This window comes from Bombus fervidus, chromosome 3, assembly GCF_041682495.2.
Source record: "Bombus fervidus isolate BK054 chromosome 3, iyBomFerv1, whole genome shotgun sequence".
Classification (NCBI taxonomy): domain Eukaryota; kingdom Metazoa; phylum Arthropoda; class Insecta; order Hymenoptera; family Apidae; genus Bombus; species Bombus fervidus.
The window spans coordinates 14,446,261-14,473,085 of NC_091519.1; the positions used below are offsets into that span (position 1 = coordinate 14,446,261).

The 26,825-nt window shown below is 40.0% G+C and overlaps 2 protein-coding genes across 7 annotated transcripts in view; one reads left to right on the top strand and one right to left on the bottom strand.

The window, feature by feature from the left end:
- Window positions 1–26,825, top strand: part of LOC139998440 (TWiK family of potassium channels protein 7) — a 363,454-nt gene that overhangs the window by 108,783 nt on the left and 227,846 nt on the right. The gene's annotated exons all lie outside the window — the stretch shown is intronic.
- On the bottom strand, window positions 12,111–13,046 carry LOC139985405 (activity-regulated cytoskeleton associated protein 2). The gene is made up of 2 exons (XM_071999814.1): window positions 12,963–13,046; window positions 12,111–12,812 (listed from the first exon to the last, which is right to left on the bottom strand). Exons 1-2 carry the CDS (start codon window positions 13,044–13,046, stop codon window positions 12,111–12,113), a joined length of 786 nt encoding a protein of 261 aa, XP_071855915.1.

The following is a 26,825-nucleotide window of genomic DNA, read 5'->3' on the forward strand; positions in this document are numbered from 1 at the left end:
TAACTTCCTAGACCAGGTTCCGCGCGCTGGCTTTGCCACGGGATTACCGTGGCCCGTTTCTCTCATTGTTTTCATGACGTTACCATGATGGAAGGCAGGGCGGAGGAAGGACCGACTACGTCGAAGAATCGTCGTCTGTCCGAAGTTTCGCCAACCCCTTTCTGTCTCCCTTCGGTCGCAAGCGATTGTTCTCGAGCAGCGCCATGGAAAGCAACCAACCTCGGTGTCTCCTTCCTTTTTCACTTAAGTAATGGCTCGCCTCTGTTGCAATTTCTGGCTAATGGAACGATATCGTAGTTTTTCTGTTGACCCGTTCCGCGAATTCGAACACGAGCGCGCAATGCGACGCACTACCGGACCACGTGGGAGGCTCTATCAGCATCGATGCTTTCGTTCGCTGTCTCTCTCTCTCTCCCTCTTTCGCTCGCTCTTCAGCCCGCGCACTATCCGTTTTCGAGTAATTGTTTCGTCGCGCTTGTATGCAAATGTCTGCGAGCGAGGCGCGCATTTAACAAATTGCGAACCGGTTGCGCAAATTTTTTGCTCAAGCAGCCTAAAGGACCGGGGTCAGAGGTATGGCATGTATCTCCAGGTCTTTTAATCTCACACTTTTCATCATTTCCTTCTCTGAGCTATCATCGAATAAAACGATCGCATTGAAATTGATTTTTCTGGTTTCTGGTTTCTGGTCCCTCTTGTTTTGTTTGATTTCAAAATAACGCTTATAGTGTCCGATCGATAAATTTTTCGTTGCTGTACGTACGCGCAAACGCGGAGCAAATTTTTCAAGTGAATTTTTGCTACATGAAGTAATCCGTTTGTTTTTCCTATTTTTAATTTTTTTTTTTTTTTTTTTTTTTTTAGGTAAATCCAAACACAAAATCGGAATTATAAGAGGATTTTAGTCGAGGTTTTAGTGTATTACGACGCAATAGCAGGTGAAAAATATTTGAAGTAATCGAGATTGGGATTGGTTATAAATATGACTAGGAGGATCCATATAGGTAGCGCATAGTACAGTAACTTTAGTATTTGTACGATATTAAATTTTGCGATGAACAAACTTTTTACAAGTGACATTTTTCAACCGATATCGTACCGAGCTGCACGATGTATGGCAATTCACTGGAGCGAGGGTCTTCAATTTATCCGCTTCGAGATCAACTGAAACGTAAACGTCGTCGCGTACGAAACGCTAACAACCGCATCAATATTCCTGGAGAACGCGTAAACATATCGCGCGTGAATCAAACAGTTTGCAGTACATCCGCGTAGGATATCGCCAAGCGCGAGTCGTATTGGAATCTGCCTCGGTGTTGAACACAATCGTCGTCCGGGATATTAGTGTTCGTCATTGAACCGGGTTTGTACGGCGAACCGTCGCTTAAGGAACGTTAATCAGGACGATTCAGCGTGTAATTCGAATTCAGGCACATTCAATTCCGGGACGGATTGTCCGTGGCCGAAGCATCGTCCCGACGCAAACAACGGTGTGGGCGTCGGTCGATTCCTGCCGAAAATTAGAACGTCTCTTCTCCGTTGACTACGTCGTAGCTCGTGTGACGTTTATGGGATTTGTAACGTTCTGCTAGAGGCAGTATTACAAACGGTGACGTAGCATACCTATGGAGCTGCTTGGTCATCCTACCTAAGCTCCTAACCCATCATCTTATATACGTTGCTCTATTCTGACAGTATCCGCGTGTATGTACGTCTGTGACAAACCACGCGCTGATAGCCGGACAATAAATTGTTCATATCAGCGGCCGTCAGTGACAGTCTGCCTTGACGAAAGCTTCTGTCCTCTCACTGGAACAGATTTTAATTGTTCACGTTTGCCGTTCGTTTCGTATTTGAAGGTCTTTGAACGATCACCAAAGATTTTGAAAATCGTTAATGGCGTTCAAAGAAAATTCGAAGCTGCGACAGAACTCGATTTGTCTGAAACTTGCCGAAGAGCAAACGGTTTATGTAATATTAGACCATTAAATCTCTCTATTATTTGTTATTTTTCGTTCGTATAATACGAGCTCACGATCGGACAAATAAATTCAGCCAGTGAAGATTCGGTTAAACGGGCATTAATTAAAACTTCGTTTCGATAAACGAACTTCCACTGTACGTTCGTTGTAAGAGAAATGTATTATTTTATTACGATTCGCGTCAGTAATGGTCGATTTAATTGGAAATAATTTAACGAGCTAATAAAGCGGTATTTTTTTCACTTTACGCATACGTTCATGATAAAAGGAACGACCTGTTAAATATATAATTACAAAATTTGTATTTCGAGCGTGCTTTTAATTAACAGCATAGTAGCCTGAATGGCGTAAAAATTAAAGTAGCTTACCAGCTTGTGCACGACATCACCCGGTGAAACTATTATTTAGAGCACTTTTGTACACGAAAAACACGGTTGTTCCCGGGTGGAATTATTTCTCGTTAATTTTTTAGAGGCGCTGGCCGTGGTTGTAACGAAGGGAAAATTTCTCCGCGACATTTTCACTGTACAAAAAACTACGCTGGTGTTGATCCAGAATAATTTGACACGGTCCTTTGCCGCTTCTTGTTAGCGTTTCAGGGCTCGTTTTTCTTTCATTTTCTGCTTCGTTGTCCAGAGTGTCCAGCAACCGAAGGATTTTTATATCGATAAACGACGCGAAACTGGATTTTCGTGAAATCGACTTCCCGCCGGAAATTGAACGATCCCTATCGATTTCCATCGTTCGCGAGTTTTAACTTTAACGTTTTCCAGTTAATTCTGCCTGCCGTGAATCGCGTCCATTTTGCCCGCGTGATTGAATAATTGCTTATTCGAGCGATCTGACGAGCATTGGATCAATTGCACGTTGGCGTATTTTCATGAAGCGTATCACGTTGTAAACGAAAGCTTGGCGATACTCTTATCCAATTAACTGGACCGTTGCATTCGTCTGACGTGATTTTATATTTACAGAAAGTTGTAGTCTGATTCATGAGAATCATGAAAATCACGCCTGATCAAGTTTACGTTAAAGGAAGATAACAACGTGCGCTTCAAACTTTTCTCCGTCAAAATTATCATCGAAATTTAAAACAATTTCAATGAAACTTTTACGCTTGTTTCTTCCCTCTCGTCTGTATAAAATATATAACAAAATGTCAAGATGCAAAATAACGTGGACGCGACTAAAAATATTCTAGAAGTAACAAGAAACTTCCATTTAATATGGAAATAACTTCGAAAAGATCGATTGTACATTTTATATTTGTTATTATTATATCATTTTTAAAAATTATTATTTATTATATTATATAATCGTTGTGTCCCTTTGGAGAAGACAAGCGAGTTGTTTGCTAGATTTACGATGTTCCCTCGGGCGGGACAGCAAAGGGGAATGCAAAGGGTTAATTTGTAGAATTAACGGAATAGTCGAAGTTTCGTCTGGCACCTCAATTGCAATTGACGTATCGCAAACCCTTGGAATGTCGAACTTAGGTACGCGAGCGGGTGAGCATCATTACCTTGAGCTTTCTCTAATTCGGATGACCTGTGCTCCGCGCCAACATTCTCAGGGTGGTGTTTTCCCGGTCGTCGCCAATGTTTAAGAAGTTAACTAATTCTTCGTCTGTCAGCGTTCAGCCACTTCTCCGGCAAGGAATTTGGTGCATCCTATCCTCGTGGAAAAGGACGGAGGATCAGAAACTCTAGAGACACTTAGACATAGTTGTTCAAACCCTCGAGCAGATCGCATCGAAATTCAATCGCTAAATTGTACTCGCACGCTGTCACAGTCGTGAAAGTCGCGTACCGCCAAGTTATTTTTCTTCTTTTAGATCTCATATTGAATATCCTGCGACGAGATAGCGATCCTCGCTACTATCGTGCAAGTATATTGCTACTTCTTCCTTCGTACGTTTTTCTTATATCTCGTTTGTAATCAACGTTGAGAGAATCTGCACAAATTGAAATACGTGTGCCTGATCGCGATGGAAAGAATCGCGGGAGGAAGAAATGGGAATTTCTAACTTCGATTATAGTCGGGAACGTCGCGTAGTCGCTTTGGCGAGCCTGTACAGGTTGCAATCAGGACACAAGAGAAGCTCGATTGAGATTGACTGGATTTAAGGATCATTAGTAGACGCGCAGCTACACGTAGGTAGATGAGTAAGCTGATTGAGTTTATCGGATCGGCGAATTGCCAAGCGACTCCTTCGCGAAAAGGAGTCTCTTCCATTTCCTATTCTTGCCCGTTTTACGATTAGTCCTTGCCGACCGTTTCGTTTCTCTTTTCTCTGCCGCTTCCCTCTCTTTACCCGTGTCTTCCCGATAAAAGTTCAATAATCCCGCGGACTCGATGTAATCCAGCACCGTCGATAATCCCGGCTTTCGTTAATTTATTATTCACCGGACGGTGTACCGGTCGGTCGAGCACTTTACACTTCCACTTGAATCGAGTGGAACGAATGGTCTCGCTAAATTGCATAAAGAGAGGCTACTTCGTTGTACCTTTTCTCCATTTTTATTACGATAACTTCTTCTCTCGGAGGAACAACCTCCTTCTTTCTTTCGTTCTGTCGTTTCAAGACGCCGTATTCTCGATGGTCGTTCACGTTTAATTAGTATACCTATCTCTTCACCGATATTCCTGCAATTATATCAAGTTTGTTATACGCGTGACTTCGTGGACAGAGCGAATATACGATCGTAACTTATGGATAGAGCTTTCCACGCGATTTCATATCTTTTTTTTTTTTTTTTCTTTTGCAAATATGAAAGTTGTTCGATGGTCATCGTAAATTTAAAAGCAGTTTCGCTCGTACAATGTCCCGTTTGTGTGTACTGTGGTCGAACAAAGGAGATTCAATACAACGCCGCAGAGGTTTTTTTTCTTTGTGAGAATTGTTTTATAAGTTACAAGTTTTGTACTTCAAACGGCCGTGCTTTCTATGCGTTTAACGAGTAGAAAAAACAAATATGAAAACACCAAACAACGAATTTGATTTCACGTTTATGCTCCTGGAATACTTGCGTACCGCTATGGCATCGGCGCAAGAGTCGGATGAACAAAGAGAGTTCAAAAGCTACGTAAATATAGAATTATGGAACACGCACGAAGAGGAATTTATATCGTTTAATTACACACATTGCAATAAAATAATGTTCGTATTATTGCTTTGTACAACCTGTTTTAATTTACTGGAAACGGTCGAGCAAATATCAGGTATTGTTGAACGAAAACGCGTTTTTCTCTTCGTACGTTCTATCCGTTACAGTAGAAATATTTTTATGACAGATATGATGGAAGCGAGCAAAAATAAATGACGTGCCGTTCCGCGCTGCACCTTATATTCTACAGCTCGAAACGAGAAGTGAAACAAAATGTTTCTTTTCGTTTCGTTTGTTACCGATCTATTCGGTTTAATTAAACTTTCAATTTCTGCACCTGTGGTGTGCTTTCGTTCCGATTCTTCCGTTTCGATCGCGCGTTCGAAGCAATTAAACAATCGACATCAAATTTCCATTCAGAACATCCGGAAAAACACTTTATTATCAGCGTCGAATTAAATGAACTGACGTTATTACGATTATCCAATTACCGTTCGTTTTCTACTTTAGTATCACTCGCTTTATGATGTATCCAGCTTTCACGCAACTTGACTTAACGTTGAGTATCCTTATTCAGAGGTTAACGAATCTATTAGGTTGTCCGAAAATTTTCTTTCGTTTTATGAGGAAATAATAGACGCACAACATTTTTTCTTTTATATTATTTTGTCGAATTACGTACGATCCATTTTCTTCTATCGAGGTAAACACCGCGACATTTTGCAGACTTGGTTTCACGTTTGTACGAAGGTGCATTGTTGTAAAAAACACGTTTGCCAAAGAAAGATGCTTTTCTGATAACCTAATAAAATACGAGATGCTAAGCGTCGGGAATCAATATCACGAAAATGATACTAACGATTATAGTGTCAAATGATGATCAAATGAATCAAACATACTATAAACTTTTATAATCCAAGTTACAATATCACGCCAAAATAATTTACTTAAAATTCTGTACGAGAATTGATTGTAAATAATCTACTAAAAAAAAAAAAAAAAAAGATTATACACTTCGAAGGCACGAGATTTATTAAAAAATTCTTACGCGTATGCTGCATAAATTGAAAATTCATTGAGAAGCTATAAAGTATGAAAATAAAGTAGAAATATAAATTAACAGTAAAATAATATAAGGCGGTAATAGTAAAAGGTATACTCACTTTCGATTCTCACTGTATATCTAACCATAACCTACTCGATCTTCTTTAAACATCCCCGAAAACATTTTCTCCTGCCCCCACCACGTTTCGAAATATTTGCAACGATAGATTCAAATTCTGTAAGCGGTAAATCAAAGTGTTCCAGATGAAACTTCGCAAGCAGCTAATCCATCCAGCTGATCTATCTAGGCTGTATTTAAGAACGCAGATTTTAAGAACCCAGAACAAATCTTGCGTTATAACGTAGACCGCCGTGGGAGTTGCGTGAACGTAATTCTCACGAATTATGTACCTCGCTCGTTTGTACGAGTATATATTTATCTGTATACGCAAGAGGAAGCGAAAAGTGCGCTTTCTTTATACGCACAATTTTTAAAACTACCTACGAAGCTCTTACGGTCTCGTAAACAAGCACAGTTATCTCACGGTTGCCTCTCTAATTTTGTCCCGCTACACGTATGTATACAAGTGAACCAAGCCACTGTGTGTCGCAGCTTGCGCGCGAGTATGCAGCTTGCAGAGCGACTTTATTGTTTATCGTGGAGTCTACGACGAGGGAGGGTCGCGCAATGATGGCTGTTCAGTGTTCTTCTTCTATCGCTTTTCTCCGCGTTCGCTTCCAATGCTGGAAATTGAAGAGGACGCGCTGCAAACGCATCCTCGATCCCAGGGAATTAGCTTTCACCAAGTGTTTTTGAAAGTCTCGCCAGAGAGAAGACCGTCCGTGTCTGCCATCTATTTTCTTCGTTTTTACAATATGCTTTTCAGCGCTGACGCATGAAAAAGATAGTCGTATTGTTTACCTTTTTACAGTCGATTTCGATGTTAGAAAACATCTACGAGTTGTAGAAGTAAAAAGATTCGATTTTTATCATCTATTTTCTTCGTTTTTACTTTACTTTGTACCTTAGCGCGTACTTTTAGATTATTCGTTATGGATGTAGATTCGAATGCGACACGTGAACTAAAAATCTCAAAGTTATGAAAGAATATTTCACTGTAATCCATGTTACGCACGTAAGTAAAGTTTCGCAACATAAAGAAGCATATTGTATGACAATCTTTTGTTGGCATACAGCGTTGCACGAGACGAAACTAAGATTCACAGCGAACGTGTTAAGCGCAGAAATATAATTAGAAAGTATCAGCGATCTGACAAATTTGATTATCTTTGCTTCGTGACTCGTAAGGGAAATTTGATTGAATTTAATTCGCGTCATTTAATGGTTGTAACATCAACTACAATTGCATTCTCGCACTTAGGGGGTTATTACTATGGATATACGTCACTTAGCGAACGTGTAACAATAGTAAAGTGCTGGCAGCGAACGTGAATTTGTAATTCAAATTGTCTCTTTCGTGCTCTGGCTGAGCAGTCGTGTGACGAGGAAAAGGTAAACAGCGCTGGTTGTCTGGTGAAAATGTACCTAAAGTGAGTTCTAATATAGTGAAATCCTTGATACTTTGTTTGCAACATAATGGAACAGCCGTGTAACCGAGAGCACTTGAAGCTTTTTGGAAATTTGGAACGTCCGAGCACGGAAGTCGTTTCGTGCACGAGTGGAAAATTTCGAATCCTTGAACGAAACCAAGAACCGTTTCGCGTTTTTCAGCGGTACAACTTCCAACTAAGACTCAATTCCACTAAAAAGTTTTTAATACTTCAACGGAGTTCAGAATGCTTCAAAGAATTCCGTAATCCATAGCAATGTTGATGAAGAATTCCTTTGAACACGAGAAGATTGTCTTTTGGTATTTATCAACGAATACGCGTTTGAATAATTAAATCTTTCGCCGCGAAGATGCCGCATTTTCTTTTTTTCGTAATTTCGAGCGCGTTTCTTTGTAATTCGCGATCGTATCAAAGTTAAGCCACGCTATACAACAAATATCGATATCGTTAACGACAACAACGTTCGAATTCCTTGGAAACAACAACACTGGATTTGAAAATTCTGGAAAATTTACAGATCAGTGGTAATGGAAGGGATTGGTTATCCCCGGTTTCACCGATCGGCGAGCGTGTCCGTTTCATTTATGACAGTAGCCGCGCATCTGTCTGCACTGGATTTTTCGAATCGCGCAGTAGAAGCTCTTTACGAGGCTTTCGCTCGAACGGGCAATTATACTTTCGGCTACGAATGAAACGACCGCGTCAAACTGTCGGCTAGCGCCGAATTGGTTTTGTATGGCTAACGCTGAACGCCGATTTACTTGGCTGTTTTACGCGACTCCACGCATTCCAACTTAATTGGACAATTTAATGAAACGTTGGCCTCTGTCGATGCGAACAATACCTGAATTATAGCTTGTATCGTGTTAATTAAATTTTCTTACGCGCTCCACGTTTTTGACTTATCGCCGCCGTAAAATTGCCCCCGAGATGGACGATACTTTTCAATTAACATTGATGGATTAAAAGCTCTTTGATATGCATCGTTTATTTTCATTGGAAAAGAGCAATACCTACAGATGTTCTTGAAATCAGCTGGATTAAACGTGTAGGTTTGTTTTTATAAAGAAACGAACGGATGAATTCGTAATAATCAGTTGTATCAAAATCAGTATAAGTACAAGAGATAGTGTATAATCCTATAAATGTATAGTATAACATAGAAAGAAAAAAAGATAGTGTATAATATAACAATAATCCTAGAGAGCATGTTTATACATTTATATCAACGGACGTTAGCATAAACAGCAGTTAATCTTCGGATGTAATTCCGGCTAAAGATTATAAGAAACGACAATAACAAACTGTCCCGATTTCGTTTGTCTCTAGACCTTGTAAAGCAAAACAGTCGTTAGTATACAAAGGCACAATAATATGGGATAAATATAAAGATTTGAACTTTCCGTTGGCTTGTGCCGCTACATCATCCTATTACCAATAATAACGTTTTTGTTTCTTTTTTTCATTTTGTGTTTTGTTTCCTTTTGAAAGGTTGTTGCGTACATACGGTCGAACGACTTTGCTCGTTACGTCGCAAAATATTTTCATGTCGTGGTCGGACAAAGGTACCTTTTTTCATGTGCCAGAATCGACGATTTCGCGTAACTCGGTATCTTTTTTTTTATGTGACCGCAAGAGCGGCGGTTTATGGATTTCCCTATCGTTTCGATGCGAGGTAAAGCATCGGCTACATTGTTGTTTAGGCCTTTTATATATCGGATATCGGTTGTGAATTGCCCGATATAATAACAGATGTCGGAATTGGCGTGGCGAACGCTTGTCGGCATGTTTGTGGTCAATAAAAATCACGTAATTTCTCCCTTCCACGGCAAGTAGTTCACGATCGTATGCGCTGTATTTTGTAATATGGGGGTCAGAGAATTTGTAACAAATCCCAGCGGCTGCCACGTGTTGTTCACACGCTGCTGCAGAACCGCTCCTATGACGTAATCGGACGCGTCCATCGCGAGGCTCACCGCCTCGCATTGTATCGGATGCGCTAACATCGTGGCGTCAGCGAGGGTGCGTTTCGACCCGCGGAAGGCGTTTTCGGCTTGTTCCGAGAACGTGAACGGCGACGTCTCGAACGTGGTCGTGGCTCATTGCGTTAATTTGCGCTTCTAATCCGCATAGCCTTGCATGCGTTGTGTCCTGGTCGCAGTTTCATCGTTCGCTGTTCGTGGCGTCTTACGTGCTTGTCGGTACTCGTCATTTTAACGCAACACGTTCGCCTCTTTTCGCTTTTGATCGCGTCATGTTCACCAATCTGAGGTGTTTTAAACGTGTAGGTATATTTAATAATGCAACGAGAGGATAAATTCGTAATAGTTAGTTGTATTATATCGACGAACGTTAAGAGTTAAAGTTTTTATGTAACTCCGATTGAAGGTTAAAAATAACGGCAATAACAGTCTGTCCAGATTTCGTTTGGCTCTAAACATTGTAAACCGAAACAATCGTTAGAATTCAAGGGCGCAATAATATGGGTCTCTCTCAGCTTCGAAATTTCCGTCGATTGTTTCTACGTCCATGTGCCGCTATGGTATAAATTTCAGCGACTGTCTGCGACGTTTGTCAGAGCGCATATTGGTGTGGTCGCGAACAAGTATAAAAGTGCTCTGGCCTTGTCAGCAATTATGGACTCCAATACAAATACTACGGAGTACGTGATACTTACCATTTTCATTGTGACTTAATTGACAGTTTGTGCCATAAACAACAACGTAGAAAGTCGTATAAACTTCGCAAATCTCGTCAAGTTTCGGTGTTTCTCCGCCGAAAGTTCATTACGATATGAATTAAATGAAATACGTCGTAAACATCGAAAGACCTAAAAACTTACCATCTTACCAACTTCGGCCGTTCGTCGCTTTTCAAGCGGGATCGAGAATCATCGAGATACTACTTGGAAGAGCATACTTGGATAACACGAGTTGCGTTGTAAAATAGAAGGGACTGATTTAGCAGTATCATTAGCGAAACGGAGTCGGAAATGGATCTTGCAACGATTTGGATGCCTGCCGAGTCGGATGATCTCGGAGAATTGGGTGGACTATCGACTATGAAAGACGTTCTTCGAGCTCGAAGATAGACACGGCAAATGGACACGGGTAAGGTTATTCCGCCGGACTACACGGGAAGCAACCTCGGCAATCGAGCGTATGAATCCCGTTGCTTGAACGTTGTGTTAGATTGGCGCGTTAAAAAATTTGAAAATTTCGGTAGATTCGTTTCGAACGGATAAGAGAGACACGAAGCGGAAGAAGTGGCGAAGCTTTCGACGATGAGACGGTACTAAAATTCTTCGTGCCTCGAGGGTCGTTCTTCGACGTTTGCAGTATGGCGTTGGCCTGTTCCTCAAGACCACCAGCTGTCTCCATAGGATCGAAACGAGTCCCCAGGGATCCATCGAGGCGGCTTGCCAACCAATGGAAAATATTTTCTCCTCTATCTATGTCGGGGAAAGTTTATCGTTCGTTACCAGCGAATGGTTCCATCCCGGACGTCGTTCGTTGGCACGGCTGCTTGGACGTTTGACGAGCTGTTTGTTGGCTTGATACTTCTTCGCCGGCGTCGTTGCTTGTCACACCAGGTGAAATAGAGAATTACGTATCTTTATAGGTTTGTATAGGAGTTAATTATTGTTCGCGATATGCAAATTTACTTCCTCTTATTAAAGGTCAGCGTAGCTTATCTATCTCAGCTATATTTTGACAAATAAGATGTATCTTTTTACAGAACGTACCGAGCTTCATAATTTGTATCTTTATAGGATCGTTTGTTAATATTCACTTTTGGCATTACGTTTTATTTGACGGAAGAATATAAGTACCTTTCAAAAGTGTAGCTATTAGATCGAGCTAGTTAGAGACTGCTGAAGGTTCGAAAACTTGTCAGTATTGAAAAATTGTCAGTATTAAACAAATCACCGTACTATTTGTGCAATTTAGAAATGAATCAAATAGGTAGCCATATGTACATTTTCTTATTACTTATTTATTTAAATATTGGTATAAAATTTATAATAGCGTACTATTAAGTATATTTACATATTTTTTTACAATTCACATAATTAGAAAGTAATATACGTTAAAATATATTATACATTATCAAATTATTATACATATAATACATTACCAAATTAATAGGTGTGTGAAGTGAAAATATTAGAAAGTAATTATAATCTGATATGAAAGAAATAAACAGAATTGAGGAAGACCAATGTGTCTATATATATATAGGTAGAATAATGCTATTTTGCCTGTAGGAACATGTGCCGACTTATCATTTCACACATCTAGTACATTATAACTTGTAGAATTATACGTCGATCGAAGTAAATTACTTACTAAATCGTGCTGTCACAGTTAAAGCCACGTAACGAAGTATAGATAGGGTTTATTGTTTAGGGCTTGCTATCTTTGCTACGCTTAGCTCGCCGCAAGTTGCACTTATAACAATCTACATTGGCACTTTTCATTTGCCCGCTTCTTATAGATTTTCTGCAGCGCGAACATCTTTCTTTTAACTGTGAAGCGATCTTCATAGCTTCGATGTCGTTGTTCACGTAGGTTCCCACTCGTTCCTCATCCTTCGATTGTTCGACGCTATTAACTGCTTTGATGAGTTGATCGATGGAAACCACCGAATTTCTAGGAACTCTTTTTTGAACTTTGGATTTTAATAATGAATATATCATGTCTATTTGTACATCCTCGGGATGAGGATGTGGAAGTTCCGCCAAAAGCAAACGCTTTTGGTGAATAAACATTTCTGTTTTTATATGCGAGTCTTGTTTGTCTGCAAATATTTCTGCATGTATTTCATGTGCAGGTCGTTTCTGTGTGAATGTTTTTGTTATCATTTGTATAGCTGTTGGCCAGCTATAGATATTTTCCTTTGTCTGAGTCCACCATGTAGCGGCTACCCCTTCCAGTAATTGTGGTAGTTCATGCAGAGCTGTATCATCATTAATTCGCTCAGCATCTTTGTATAACGTAATATGTAAAATAAAGCTCTGCAGTTCCTGGTTGCTTCTTGTTCCATTACACCGTGCCTTACAACCTACGGAACTGCCGACTTCTGACGATGCTGATGATTGATGGCTCTGATCATGAAACGAGACAGCTGGTCCTCAGCTATCTGAAAATTCATGGCTGCCCCCATTCATTTGCCTAAAAAAAGAATTTCTCTGGTAATTATATGTGTTCTATCTTTGAAAACTCGTAATTTTCTAACAATTTAATTTTGTAAATACCTCGTTAACGATCACAGATGGCTCCTCGATGCTATCAAGTTGATGCGAATCAAAATCAAATTGCATTGAATTATTTGTATTCATGATTGTTCTTCGAAGAAGATTCTGATTCCCATCGTTACACAAGACCTGCACGATTTGTAAGTTGTTGCTACTTCGCTGACAGTTACGGTACTCCCGATTTCTTAAGCAGGAAACGTCCTTTATATACGTTTCCTCTCCCCGAAATTCCGTCGGTTAATTACAAATTTATGCGAACTCTAATTGAACCTTTCGTAGCTTGTTTGATCCGCTTAGATACCGCTAAGTACGTTCTTTAATTTGTACGTTAACGATAGTTAACAGGAAAATATTCGAACATTCGCATTATTTTCATTTGTATGTTTTGTTTTTGAAATAAATGTCAATTAAGGAACAAAAATATTTTGTGGTATATTAAAATACAATATACATAGCGAGACCAGGCAACTGATACACCTGTTAAGGGGTGATTCTATGTAAAATTATGAAGTCTTGTCAAATGTTCAAACTCGATTTTCTCGGAAGCGAAACGTCATATGAAAAAATTTTATTCTACATTTCCGATTTATTGTCTCACGTGAAATCACTCCCCTAGCCGGTTGTGTCGCGTGTCCGGTCTCACGCTATGTAGATATCGGAAAGAAATTTTACTTGAAACAAACCCTTGTTTAAATATTAAAAGAAAAGTTGAAAACAAGTGATTTTTCATATCGCGAAAATATCGTCAAAAATATTTTATAAATTTTATAATGATCAGAAACATCTCACAGATAAGGTGGTAAATGCTTCGTTTAAAAGAAAGAAGAAATAAAAATCATTGTTTCGTGAATAATTAGTACTTTTTCATAAACAATTGAATTTGTATCAGGGTACATTATGCAGAGCGAACAGGTCGAGCTTCACGATATGTCAAAGGGAACACTGGGACCCTTTGGGAGGATCTCGTCCGAGTAATGGGGATGACGACCGATTAATCGTGAGAAATACAGCCGCGATCAATTATAGAGAAAATGAATAATACGATGAATATCTTATATGTTACATATTACGTTAAATTATTCGAAAAATATACATAAAAATATGTTTGATGTTACAAGGAGACACGAATAAACATTGTATAGTTTAATTCAAGTTACATGCTATATGTATACTATTCTATTAACTATAGCAAAGCTATAGATGTTCAAGGCCAGGACTAAATGATAAACAGTCGTGTATTAATTACGGTGACCTATAGTTTTCAAATAATACAGATAAATCCTTTTCTACTTTCTAACGTTCCCCGGCTGTACTTTCTCCAAGTTTTATACATTTTGAAGTATTATCGAGACATTTTGTGGGAGAAATTTATTATTATTATATTTTATTATTAATTTTTAACTATTTCGGATATCCGAAGGAATCATGTAATAAAAGGGTTCAACAGGGAGTATTAACCATGCGCGCCTCTAATAAACCGATTACAATAGATCGTTATTCGGAATAACCTAAGAAGCACCATATACCAAAGTTTCCATGTCCAATCTTTGTTGAAAAGTAGAGGTATATTAAATATTACCTATATGTTATACAAATTATTATACCAGTATACCTAAATATACTATATCGACCAGGTTCCTTTTCCAAAGCGACGTCGAAATTATTTTATTATATTTAACATTTATTAATATTCAACGTTAGAAATGTATTTAAAAGAAATCATCTAAAATTGACGAAACTTTCCGTTTTGTCGTTGTTGTGAACGTTTGTTATTATGATAGTTGTGAACTATTTCCATAATTAAAAAATCCGTAGGTGTTTTGGATAGGCGATGCTGTATACCGAATAAACCGTAAACGTGCTCGTAATTGATAAGCATCTTCGTCGAATAATTGGTGGGATCACGGAGAAAAATTGAACGCGTTTAGTAATAAATTCGTGGGTAATGATTTCGAACGGACGCATATTCCTTCCGCGTTCGCGGATAATGCGTACAGCGTTTTCATTTTATTTCGAATAACGATTTCAACCGCTGCCTCGTATCGGTAAAGCATCAAATTTGCCCGATGTTTACACATAGGTTGACCGTATTCGCAGTGACTTTGGATAACCGTTATATTTAACAATAAAAATAGCGCGATGTCCGCCATTAGTTTGAGCATCACGTAATGCTTGCACGGTGTAAATATTGTTCGCGTTATTCTCTGAGAAAAACCATTTGTCATTTTAATGTCCATTTCATAATAAAGCGAAACTGTGTCGAACGTTTGCCAGTTAGTTTAAACAAAAATCAGACGCAAATTAGACGATCGATAAAATTTATTCGTCGTTTGCCGTTTGCGGCAAGAACGTGATCTTAAAATATTCTGATCTGGATTTGATCGTCGAGTTTAAAGTTCTTTTGGTTTTCGATCTCATGATTTTGATAAATTGCCGACGTTTTCGTTTAATTGTCATTCCGGTCCCTTTCGAAACAGAAACACGCTTATGATAGCTTTATGTGACAGCTAAATTTGAACTTTATTGTCGTAACCATCGCAATCGTCATTATCATCATGGCTTAACTGATTGTGGTCGCACAAACGTAACGTGATGCTTTCATCAACCTATGTAAATCGTACATTACTCGTAATACCATAGACTGCAGTTTAACGTTCAACAACTATATGTAGGTACTTTGGGATAATAACGCTATGTTTGGCAATAAATTCCGTTGCCGTTATTACTTAAGAGACACATGCGCGTATGTAATTCGTGTTTGTAATCTAAAGTATTTCGTCGTTTGCGATAACATACATTTTTACTTGAAAAATTAAAATCAATTGAAAAATGACGTGAAAAGATCAATTATTTCGATATACGTGAATACAAAATTCAATGAATATTTATTAGAATATTGAAAGACTCGTTTCATTTTTAAAACATCGTTGCGAGCTAAAGGATCTCCTTCTGTATATATTTAAATATTCGTGAATTCATAGGAAGAAGCTTTGAATCGTATTATGCGTAATATTTAATAATCTTTATTCCGCGACGATAACATTGAATTTTTAAGTATCTTGTTCAATAATGTTCGGCTAATAGATAGTTAAGTTCGGCTAATAGATCGTAGTTCATAATGAAGCAACGTATTCTATATCGTGAATGATGAATTGCTTCGTATGCTAAGTATCACACGTAGCCCATTAATACAAATCATTGCGGCATCTATAATTATCTCCAGTAACCAACCGTCCGTCAAGGCAAAGCTATTGTTTCAGCAAGGCCAATCTTGTGCCTATCTAACCGTTTCTCTCCTGTACCTTGCTCTTGTCCGGATCATGTTGCACTCACTGCAGAACCCATTGATTTTCAGGATGTCGGACATAGCTCTCGGTCACCCGCAAATAAACCTAATCACCACTAGGATGTTCTGAATTGTCAAGCCACCTTCAACACTAGTAGCGTCGAGTCGGAAATTAAATTAGTGTTCCAATCGTCAAGACGATACCTGTTATCAAAACGTCCATGATTGTCGTTTAATTTGTCATTCCGTTTTTCCTTCTGATCGAGGTATGTGTTTTGGGTTTATTTCGAGTCGAGAAGTCGAAGTGATAAACAACGTACAGCGGCTACGAAAAGTATTACGCGTACTCGATCAGATTTCAATGTCATTTATCTGAAAAATATTTTCTCTCGTTTCGATTCGTCATAGGATCTCTTCGTTTATACCGCGAGTTTATACTCCCTATAAAATTGTAAACTGTGCACTTTGAATTATTTCGAAAGCTACGTCAAAGTATCGTTTGCCTTTTTTCTTAAACGAATGGGACTCGCATGGACGTACTTGCATACGCGTGTAAGATAATAATTACAATTGACGTGATTACGCTGGATTACATTTTACCAGATAAGTCACAGAAGCTGACGAGAACCAGATACGGCGAAAGATTAATCTTATGCTCTTTGACTTTCACATGCGCTCGAGTCTTATCTGACATTCTGTACTTCTTCCTGTTTTAATCCGCTTACACGTTTGTGGGAAAGATGTACATACGTTTAATATGTATCTACTAGGAAATATAGCTCTGTTTCGTGGATGCATCAGATTACACTGATTCTGCAAATACAATCCCTCAGTATTACAGTAGTACTAGTCTACCAAGTATAAACGTAACAAATTTTTCAGCTATGAGTTTAATTCGGAGTGTATAATAATATTAGACCTACACCGAGTGCTCTACCGATAAATCTGGACCATATGTCTCTGACATAAACTAAATAGAATTATGTCGATATATCATAATCTTGATCATAGTTTCTTTTAGATCAAAGCAGCTTAAAAGCTAAGGGATCGAGGAATACTAAAAAATTACGTACTATTTATTCTACTATTAAACGAGTCATTTATTTACAAATAACTTTTTTACAATTACAAGTAATTAATTTACGGTTAACTCTAAAAGTAAATGCTAAAGAAACTTGAACATGAGATCATTTTTAAGGTACGCATCGATTAAGTACTTTCGCACTAAAATTTACAAAATTTACAAACTTCGTCTCGTGAATGTCTAAAAGTATGATCGTATTCGTCGATACATTTAAAACAGGTCGATACGATAGATCGTTCGTGCGAACTAGTCCATTTCGGTTTACATTCGGAGTAACTAAACCGAACGATCGATCAAGTCTGTCTAGAGGTCATCGAAACTAGAAGCATCCTCGTTGCCAACATTGTTTACGTTCCTAATAACTTTTGAATTCACTGACAGTGGAACACGCTAGTAACAATCGGGTACAATTTCCGATTAACAATTACCGAAGCGTCGCACGCGAGAAATAAAATTACGAAGGGATAACTTTCTTCTTGGCGAAACGATTCACGTCGCAGCCGACGATGGTGTCCGTTGCGTGTAACTCGGGACACGGGTACACGTACAGACCAAAGGCAACTTCTCAAAAAGGAAACATGGACTTCCTGGTTGCTCGTTCCTTGTAACAATGTCTTCTCGTCTCACCGGGATCTTTACGCTTTTCCACAGTAATGAGGGTAGATGGGGTACTGGAACGAGTAGATTTAATTTCCCTCGGTCCTTATACCCATCTTTCTCGTCTTTGCCGAGAGCTCGCAGTGGCAGTTACGTCGTCCTGCGCCTTTCCTCGTCTAATTGCTCTCCGGATCACAGCGCCGTTGTCTTTCAGAGGCAGCCACCTTTGTTGCGGATCGTTTTCGATTTTTCCCATGGTTCTTCGGCTTCGGTATCGTTAAGACGGTATTGTATCACCAGTATCGTTCCATAGTCGGATCGGAGAAACGTGTAGACAGATTTTGAGAATCTAATAAAGATCGTTTCGACTCAGTGAGTCTCGAGTGATCGTTCAAACGTGAAAGATACCAATCGCGCTGGCTCGATCGCCTATGTCTCGAATTAGTGGCCGGAGGACAAGCCCTCTTGAAACTATGCTCCACCTGATAAAAATATTTTTCATCGGACTGCCAATAACAAAGTAATCTCTACTGATCACAATTCGAGGTTTACGCTGTACATGTATATTCTAATGGGTTGTTCCCGTAAACGATAAACAATAGTATAATCGTAAGTTAAAAACAAAATTAGGCTGTTACAATTTACAACTGATATATGTGTATATGTATATATACATATATCGTATATATATATATACTTCGTAAATGTAGCAATGTATGTACCAATGTAGAGGATTGTTTAGTCGTGTTCAACTCACGTCGGGATTACCAATTTGTAGAGGTTTATGTGTAGAGGATGATTGGTCGGTGAAGTGTAATGACGAGATGATTCGTTGTTGAAACCGTTAGGTATATTTAAAATGATTAAATAAATTAGTACATGGATATTATGGACGAGACGCTCGTGCAGTGTATAGGTCGTAAAATATAATCGCTAATGACTCGTTCATTACTTACAACATTCATTACATTCATTACATTAGTTACATTCATTACATTCATTACAACTGACTGTATATAACCGAGATGCTTATATGTTGATCGAAGTAAATTTGTTACGTTGGCCAACTCTCTACCTAGCCTAGGCCACTCGTCGCGGGTAACATGGAATCCAGATGTCCACACATCCTTATTGCCTACCCTCGATAGTCTTAAGGATCGACCACAAATCTCAGGAATTTTCTAGCTAAAATGCTTCAGACCGAACAAAGGTCTTTTTACTAAAGCGTTTTCTGAAGTTTATTGTTTACTATGAGAAGACACGGAAAAGTTAGTTTTTCTCACATACGATGCTTCTCACTAGTAACTTTCTATCGAGGGCGGCTAAGACCCTTCCTAGTCGACCAACCTTCTTATTATCCAATCAGAAACGATGTTTACTGCCCTCATTTTCCTAACCAAAAATATCGTCAACAAATCCGATGGCCCTGTACGCTAAACACACCCATCACTAGCTTTCCTCCGACACAGCATCGTCACTAAACTTCACGTATTCTTCGCCGTTAGAATAGTCAACACATAACCGTAACGGTTCTCTACACTTAAATCTATCACTTACTTAACTTGTACATACGCAACAGCGTAACAAATCTATCTTTACACAGTTATTGGAATGAATATTACTTTATACATTTTAATACAGTGTAAACTCAATTGAACCACCCTTTTTATCCTCATAGAAATAAGGGGATCGATCAGTTTGTGGCGTCGATTATCTAATCGTAACGGGAATTTACGACTCTCCCGTTGATGTGCTTTCTCGCAATCGCGTCTCTCCGCGAATGGTCGATTAAACAAAATTATTTAATAAATGGGTTGATGTTAGGGTCAAAGCCCTGTAATGGAGCATAGACATGGTTTATTGTCTCGGGTTTGAGAGCTTTGTTACGCTTAGCTCGCCGCAAGTTGCACTTATAACAATCCACATTGGCACTTTTCATTTGCCCGCTTCTTATAGATTTTCTGCAGCGCGAACATCTTTCTTTTAATTGTGAAGCGATCTTCATAGCTTCGATGTCGTTGTTCACGTAGGTTCCCACTCGTTCCTCATCCTTCGATTGTTCGACGCTATTAACGGCTTTGATGAGTTGATCGATGGAAACCACCGAATTTCTAGGAACTCTTTTCTGAACTTTAGATTTTAATAGTGAATATATCATATCTATTTGTACATCCTCGGGATGAGGATGTGGAAGTTCCGCCAAAAGCAAACGCTTTTGGCGAATAAACATTTCTGTTTTTACATGCGAGTCTTGTTTATCCGCAAATATTTCTGCATATATTTCATATGCAGCTCGTTTCTGTGTGAAAGTTTTTGTTATCATTTCTATAGCTGTTGGCCAGCTATAGATATTTTCCTTTGTCTGAGTCCACCATGTAGCGGCTACTCCTTCTAGTAATTGCGGTAATTCCTGCAGAGCTGTATCATCACTAATTCGCTCTGCATCTTTATATAACGTAACATGTAAAATAAAGTTGCGAAGTTCTTTGTTGCTTCCTGTTCCATTGAATCGTGCTTTACAACCAGCGAAACTGCCGAGTTCTGACGATGGTGGTGCGTGTAGAGTCATTGCTCTAGTCATAAGGAGGGACAGCTGGTCCTCAACTACTTGAAAATTCATAGCTACCCTCGGAGTTGCCTAAAAAAAGAATTTCTCTGGTAATTATATGTGTTCTATCTTTGAAACCTCGTAATTTTCTAACAATTTAATTTTGTAAATACCTCGTTAACGATCACAGATGGCTCCTCGATGCTATCAAAATCAAATTGCATTGAATTATTTGTATTCATGATTGTTCTTCGAAGATGTTTCTGATCCACTTCGTTATGCAGGAACTGCTCGATTTGAAAGCGGTTGCTATTTCGCTGACAGCTACGGTAGTCCCGATTTCTTGAGCAGGAAACGTTCTTTATATACGTTTCCTTTTCCTGAAAATTCGTTGGTCAATTAGAAATTTGTGCGAACTCTAATTGAACCTTTTGCAGGTTATTTGATCCGCTTAGATACTAGTGCAAATACGTTCTTTGATTTGTATGTTAACGATAGTTAATAGGAATATATTCGGACATTAGCATTATTTTCATTTGTATGTTTTGTTTTTGAAATAAACGTGAATAACACAGCAAAAATATTTTGTGTTATATTAAAATGCAGACTAGGCAACTGATACATACTGTTAAGGGGTGATTCTATGTAAAATAATTAATCAGATCGCAGAGAAAAATTGAACGCGTTTAGTAATAAATTTTGTGGGTAATGATTTCGAACGGACACATATTCCTTCCGCATTCGCAGATAATGCGTATAGCGTTTTCATTTTATTTCGAATAACGGTTTCAACCGCTGCTTCGTATCGGTAAAGCATCAAATTTGCCCGATGTTTACACACAACTCGGTGAGTCTCGAGTGATCGTTCAAACGTGTAAGATGTCAATCGCGCTGGCTCTACCTGATAAAAATATTTTTGATCGGACTGCTAATAACAAAGTAATCTCTACTAATCACAATTCGACATTCACATTGTACATGTATATTCTAATGGATTCTTCCCGTGAATGATAAACAATAGTATAATCGTAGGTAAAAAACAAAATTAGGCTGTTACAATTGACAAATATCGGTTGTAATATGTAATACGCGTGTAACGAAATATATATATATATATTGGAAAAATAATTTCTCGACGATTTAATATTCTTGACTTAATCCTAACGCGAGCATGAACAGTGAATAGTAGAAAGTAATAACCGTTCCTTCGAAAGGCAAGTCTCTTGAATCTCTTTTTCGAATCTGATATACGAGTAACGTTGCACGTAACTCTGTTTCGTAGAAAAAATTCATTCCCGTTTCTTTTATTATTTCGTCATCGATCGTACTCTGAAAAAATAGAGTTGCTCGACGTGCGATTACTCGAGGGAGTTCGCGTGTCCTCTACGCGACTGTCAAGAATATGCGAACGTACGTGACTATGTTTCGGTGGATCTTTGTAAACACGTTCTATTTACTTTTCTCGCGGTTCTCGCAGCTTCTCAGATGCTCGGCCATACAGGCTGTAACTCGGTTTCATGATCAAATTGTCTAGCCTTCGTAGAACGTGATTCACGCGGGAGAAACGTAATGTAACTCTCGGATCAGTGGCTACCGGGGAAGAATCTTCGTCATCCACGCGTAGAAAAAGTTGGAGCCACTGGACACGTGTTACGAGCTAGCGTTTTTGAAACTTTCGCTTCCCCCCCCCCCCCCCCCCCCGAATCGGACACACGGAACGGCGCACCGGACGACAAATGAACGAACTTTTTGCTTCCGCGGACAGATAGGTCTTCTCGGCTGGAAGCTTATCGCCTCTTCCGCTCTGCATCTGTTTCCCGGGCTGTCTTACTTTTTTCACTACTTTTTCGTGTCATTTGTTGTTGGATCTTGCGACAAAAATAATATTCGTCGCGCACATATACGCGGATGTCGTATAGGTATCTATGAATTTCATGCGCTTCTTTTCTTTTAGACGGATTTTCACTCGCCACACACTTTTTGGCTCGTTGCAATATGTTTGCGCTGGAATGCATCGATCGATAGAGTTCGTCTATTGTTGCTGCTACGTTAGATTCTAAACGAAATTTTGTGGCATTTGAATGTACTTGAAAAGTATGAGCGTAAAAGCGTGACCGTGGATGAACGAGGTGAACAAAGTCGACAGCTAGTGTGGGATAAGAGCGAGACGCGAGAGTACGAAGTATGAAAACAGACGCGAGTGGTAATAGCGAGAAGTCGAGTGAGTTGTAACGGCACGGGTATACGAACGAAGAATGAAGTTTGATTTAGAAGCTTTCGAGTTTCTTTATCTTGTTAAAGCAGAGATAAGACCTTAACGGAGACGTTAACGTCGACGAAAGTCCTAACGCATCTGATCCTAACTTGTTACTAATTTTTCTTGAGAATTGTTTTCTTAGTTGTATCAATTTCCTAACAGCTCGACGATACCCATATTTCACATCGTTGCGAGAATTTATAGGTGCAGGAGAGACCGAATAAACCAGAATTCTAGGAATTTTGATTTCACCAATAAATACATGGTCGAATAATCAACAGAAACGAGATATTTGAAGCAATAAACTGTACGAGTACGAGATTTCTTGTCTTTATTGTAAACGTGTTGTCGCAGTCGCGGGTTTGTTTAAAACTGAGAGAATAAAAGGGATTACAATTTCGAGATGCATATGGAACGTACGAGCGTAGCGCGTATTTGCGCGTACGTAACGTTAACATTTCCCCGTGCTTTTATTCAAATCCGACATCAACGTCCAACGATACGATACAGTTGATTCTCCATGTAACGTTGGAATCTAAACGTTGGAAACGTCGAAAAATCGACCGATTTTTCAGCCGAACGTTTCAGAAACCGTCAGTCATGACGCGCAGTTATCATCTGATTGTCAGACTGATCGATAGAGCAGAAGCAACAATATCTCCGCAGACTGACCGGATTTCCTCTAAACGGACCGCGACGGATAATCGGGCCGATCGACAGGCAGCCAGACCTGCCAGCTAGGAATTCGAATCGCGGTGGTACATATTCGCGATTCGATCGTCGAGAGATTCCAGTCGGTACTTCCAGTCGTTCCAGTTAGTCGATGCTGGAGAGTAGAACGTTACCACGCTGCCATTCGTCTGGTATTTGGTCAGGGCTTCTCGTTCGGTCGCGGCTTACACTTGCAAATGTATTCGTAGCTGGCCCTGGCATTAGCGCCGACCAGTGCGTTCAAATTGTTCTCCGAACTGTCACAGCTGTCGCGTTTCGTCGCGTCGTCGCCAGATATGGGCGAGAGGAAAGCGACGAGGGGTATCGGATGCCTCCGTCCGCTTGCTTATATTCGAACGCGAACGCGAACCACCGAGAAGAGCAAATCCTGGCTTATCCTTCAGACGGATTATGAATTAGAGAGATGAACGAGAGATTTACCGAACCGGAGTTTTCTCTTCGCGCTATTTACCGACTCGTCGGGGTGATGACCCTTGTCATCGAGATTGCCAACCGACGAGAAAACTTGAGTGGAGTAGTACCGACGATATTTTTACGTCGTTTTTGGATCGTTACTTTTCGGCCAATGAAGCAAATACGTTACACGATCGATAAATTTTAACTGCGAAGGTGCGTCGGATATCTTACGATTTATTTCCTTGTTATAACTTTACCGATAAGATGTGTTTAATAAATAGGAAAAATTAATAATGAAAACGAAAAAAACGATACAAAATATCAGGTTAGATTCTATTTTAAGAAATAACGAAAAGTCACGTTCTTATCACGAATATCATGAGAACCATTTCTATCTAGAGATCTATTTTGGGTTAGTGCCCTTCTTCAACTCCTCGTTGGATTTCTTGACGAGCCTCTTTTCCTCAGTTCTCATTACCTATTTTCGTTCTACCCTCCCAACGTCAGTAACTTGTTAGACTATTGTTGTTGTCACGGCATGATATTTTTTTAACAATCGCATTTACGTACTGTATGTGAGAAAAAAATCTCTTTAGTGGTATAAATAACGGTGGTAATAACACCCCTAACGTATCGTAGTTAATATCAAGTTTTGGCTATGCAACGTATCTCTTGAAGGAGTCGTTAAACCGCAACATAGGCAGGCGATGTTCTAATCCGATCCTATTAAGTTCCTTCGTATTATACTGGCATGCGTTCAAGAAGAACGAAACCTCGACGGTTTCACGACGCGGTTCATCGAGGTTCGGTCAGGGTCGATATTAGCGGTCGCATGAAATTTACGACCGGGAGAAAATTTTGTGCCTTCGGTCTGGCACAGGGCCCGCGTAACGCGAAACTATACCGAGATGGAACCAATCCCTTCGCCGCTACTTACTTTTACGAGTTCGAATACGAGTGGCGCGATTCTCAAAATCAAAGTTTATTCTTCTCTCGTGCCATACCGCGTCGCGTCATTCGTTTACGACCTATGAATTTTCGCCAGATATCCTTCATTTTCTACCTTTCGATAAACAAACACGCTTGGAAGGTACGCTCCGCGAGGATTTTTCTTTGCCGAAGATTCTCATCGATGAATAACAACCAGAAAAAGGTTAGCGGATTCCAGCGAGGTAAAGGTGAACGTCTCCGAAGAGAACGTTCCGTCGCGTTTGCTTTAAATTTACGTAAGATTGGATTGCCAGCGTTCCGGTTGAAAGACACTGAAATTCACGCTGAAGCAGTCCGGTCCAATCAGAAACTTTCTCACTTGATCCGAACGCTTAACCGTTACAACCCTGATGAAACGATCCGAGAAGTTTTACATCCGAAACATTTCACCGGCATTTTTCCTGGCTCAGGCGATCAGGTTGGATGATCTAGCACTTCCGTTGGCAGATTCTATAGAGCCGTGAGAGAATCCATTCGCTTAATGCTCGTTCTGTCGCCTTCCTTCCTATTCTATTCCACGAATCGCGGCAACTTGCACGCGCGTTTCCTACTTCTTCGCCACGTTCGTTTTCCCTTTCTTGGAGTTATCAGCAACTTTCCACTTTAACTAACAACAATTCGGCAAGCAAACAATTAAGCTTCCTCCGCGGAACGGAAAGTTGGCGCGTCGTCGCGTCGCGTCGAGTCGAGTCGCGATGGAGTTCCGTTTGTCAGCCGGTGTGGCTGTGTCACAAAGGACCGGAGTGTGCGAAATTAAAGTATTAACGAGCCACGACGTTTTCCCGTGGGTTCTCCACCTAGATAAGACACTGACAGACGGAAACTAGTTTCGTGGCTCAACTTGCCTCCTCTAGAATTTAACCTCCGGCTGGACCTGAATTCTTCATGAGACCCGATAGCGTCGTAGGTTGTCGAGATCTTATGCACCGCTGTTCTAGACGGCAGTTAGGCTTATCTGCATCTAGAATTGGTAATGGCCAATCGAACTTGCGCCACGCCGCGTCTTCCACGGAATATGTGCTCCGGTTGAATTTGAATTATCGCCACGCTAACGTTTTATGAAGCCATTACAATTACCTCGGTTGATTGGCGATCTTACAACGATGCACAGATTTCATAGCGATTAAAATTAATTTGCTACGTTAGAACGACAATCGAGCCTGCGAATACGATAAAAATATGGTTCTGTTAGAATCCAATGATGTGATTTCCAACGACTAGCGATAGGGTAGCGATATTTTTCTCGATCGAGTAGCACGATGTCCGACGTGACGTAAATGGCGCGCATGGACGTTCGATCAACCGGCTTGTAACGAACCAACTAATTCGACCGACTTATCGTTGATACCGTAAACCTCAAACCTCAATCGTCGTATGAAAGTTACAAATAACCGTTCGATCGTGCCGTGTACAGCAGTCGAGATCGATCGGTGGCGATGCGCCGCATTATGCACTTCCGTAAACAAGTTCTCATTAAAGGGGCCAGGGAATAATTTTCGAAATCGTTGAATGGCAAGCGATGCAATCGACGTAATCTACGGCTGAATCAGAGACGTTGGTGATGTACGATTGTTATGGTATTATCGCGAGTGCAACCATTAGCCGCGGATCAATTGCATTCGAGTAAGTCCAATCGGTGATTACGAGCTCGCATGGAAACTGCGCAATCCTAGTATGATCCGACGGAATGCCGGTAATTCCCAGGATGCGCTTCCATCGTTCCACTCTGCATACTGACTGAGCGTTCGATTCGCAAGTTTGCCCGGTTTTCGTTCGTTCCTGTTTCTCCGAATCGATCACTTTCGAGCTCTGGCAATCGTATTCGCTAGCGAATGATGCCTGCGAGCACGCTGGCCGCGATGCTGCTATTAAAGATCTATAGCGCTAAACATCGACGCGGCGTACGACGCGACGTTGGAGATATATCGCGTATCCTAGTCTCGATTGAAACGGTGCCGTTTTAATGCACCATC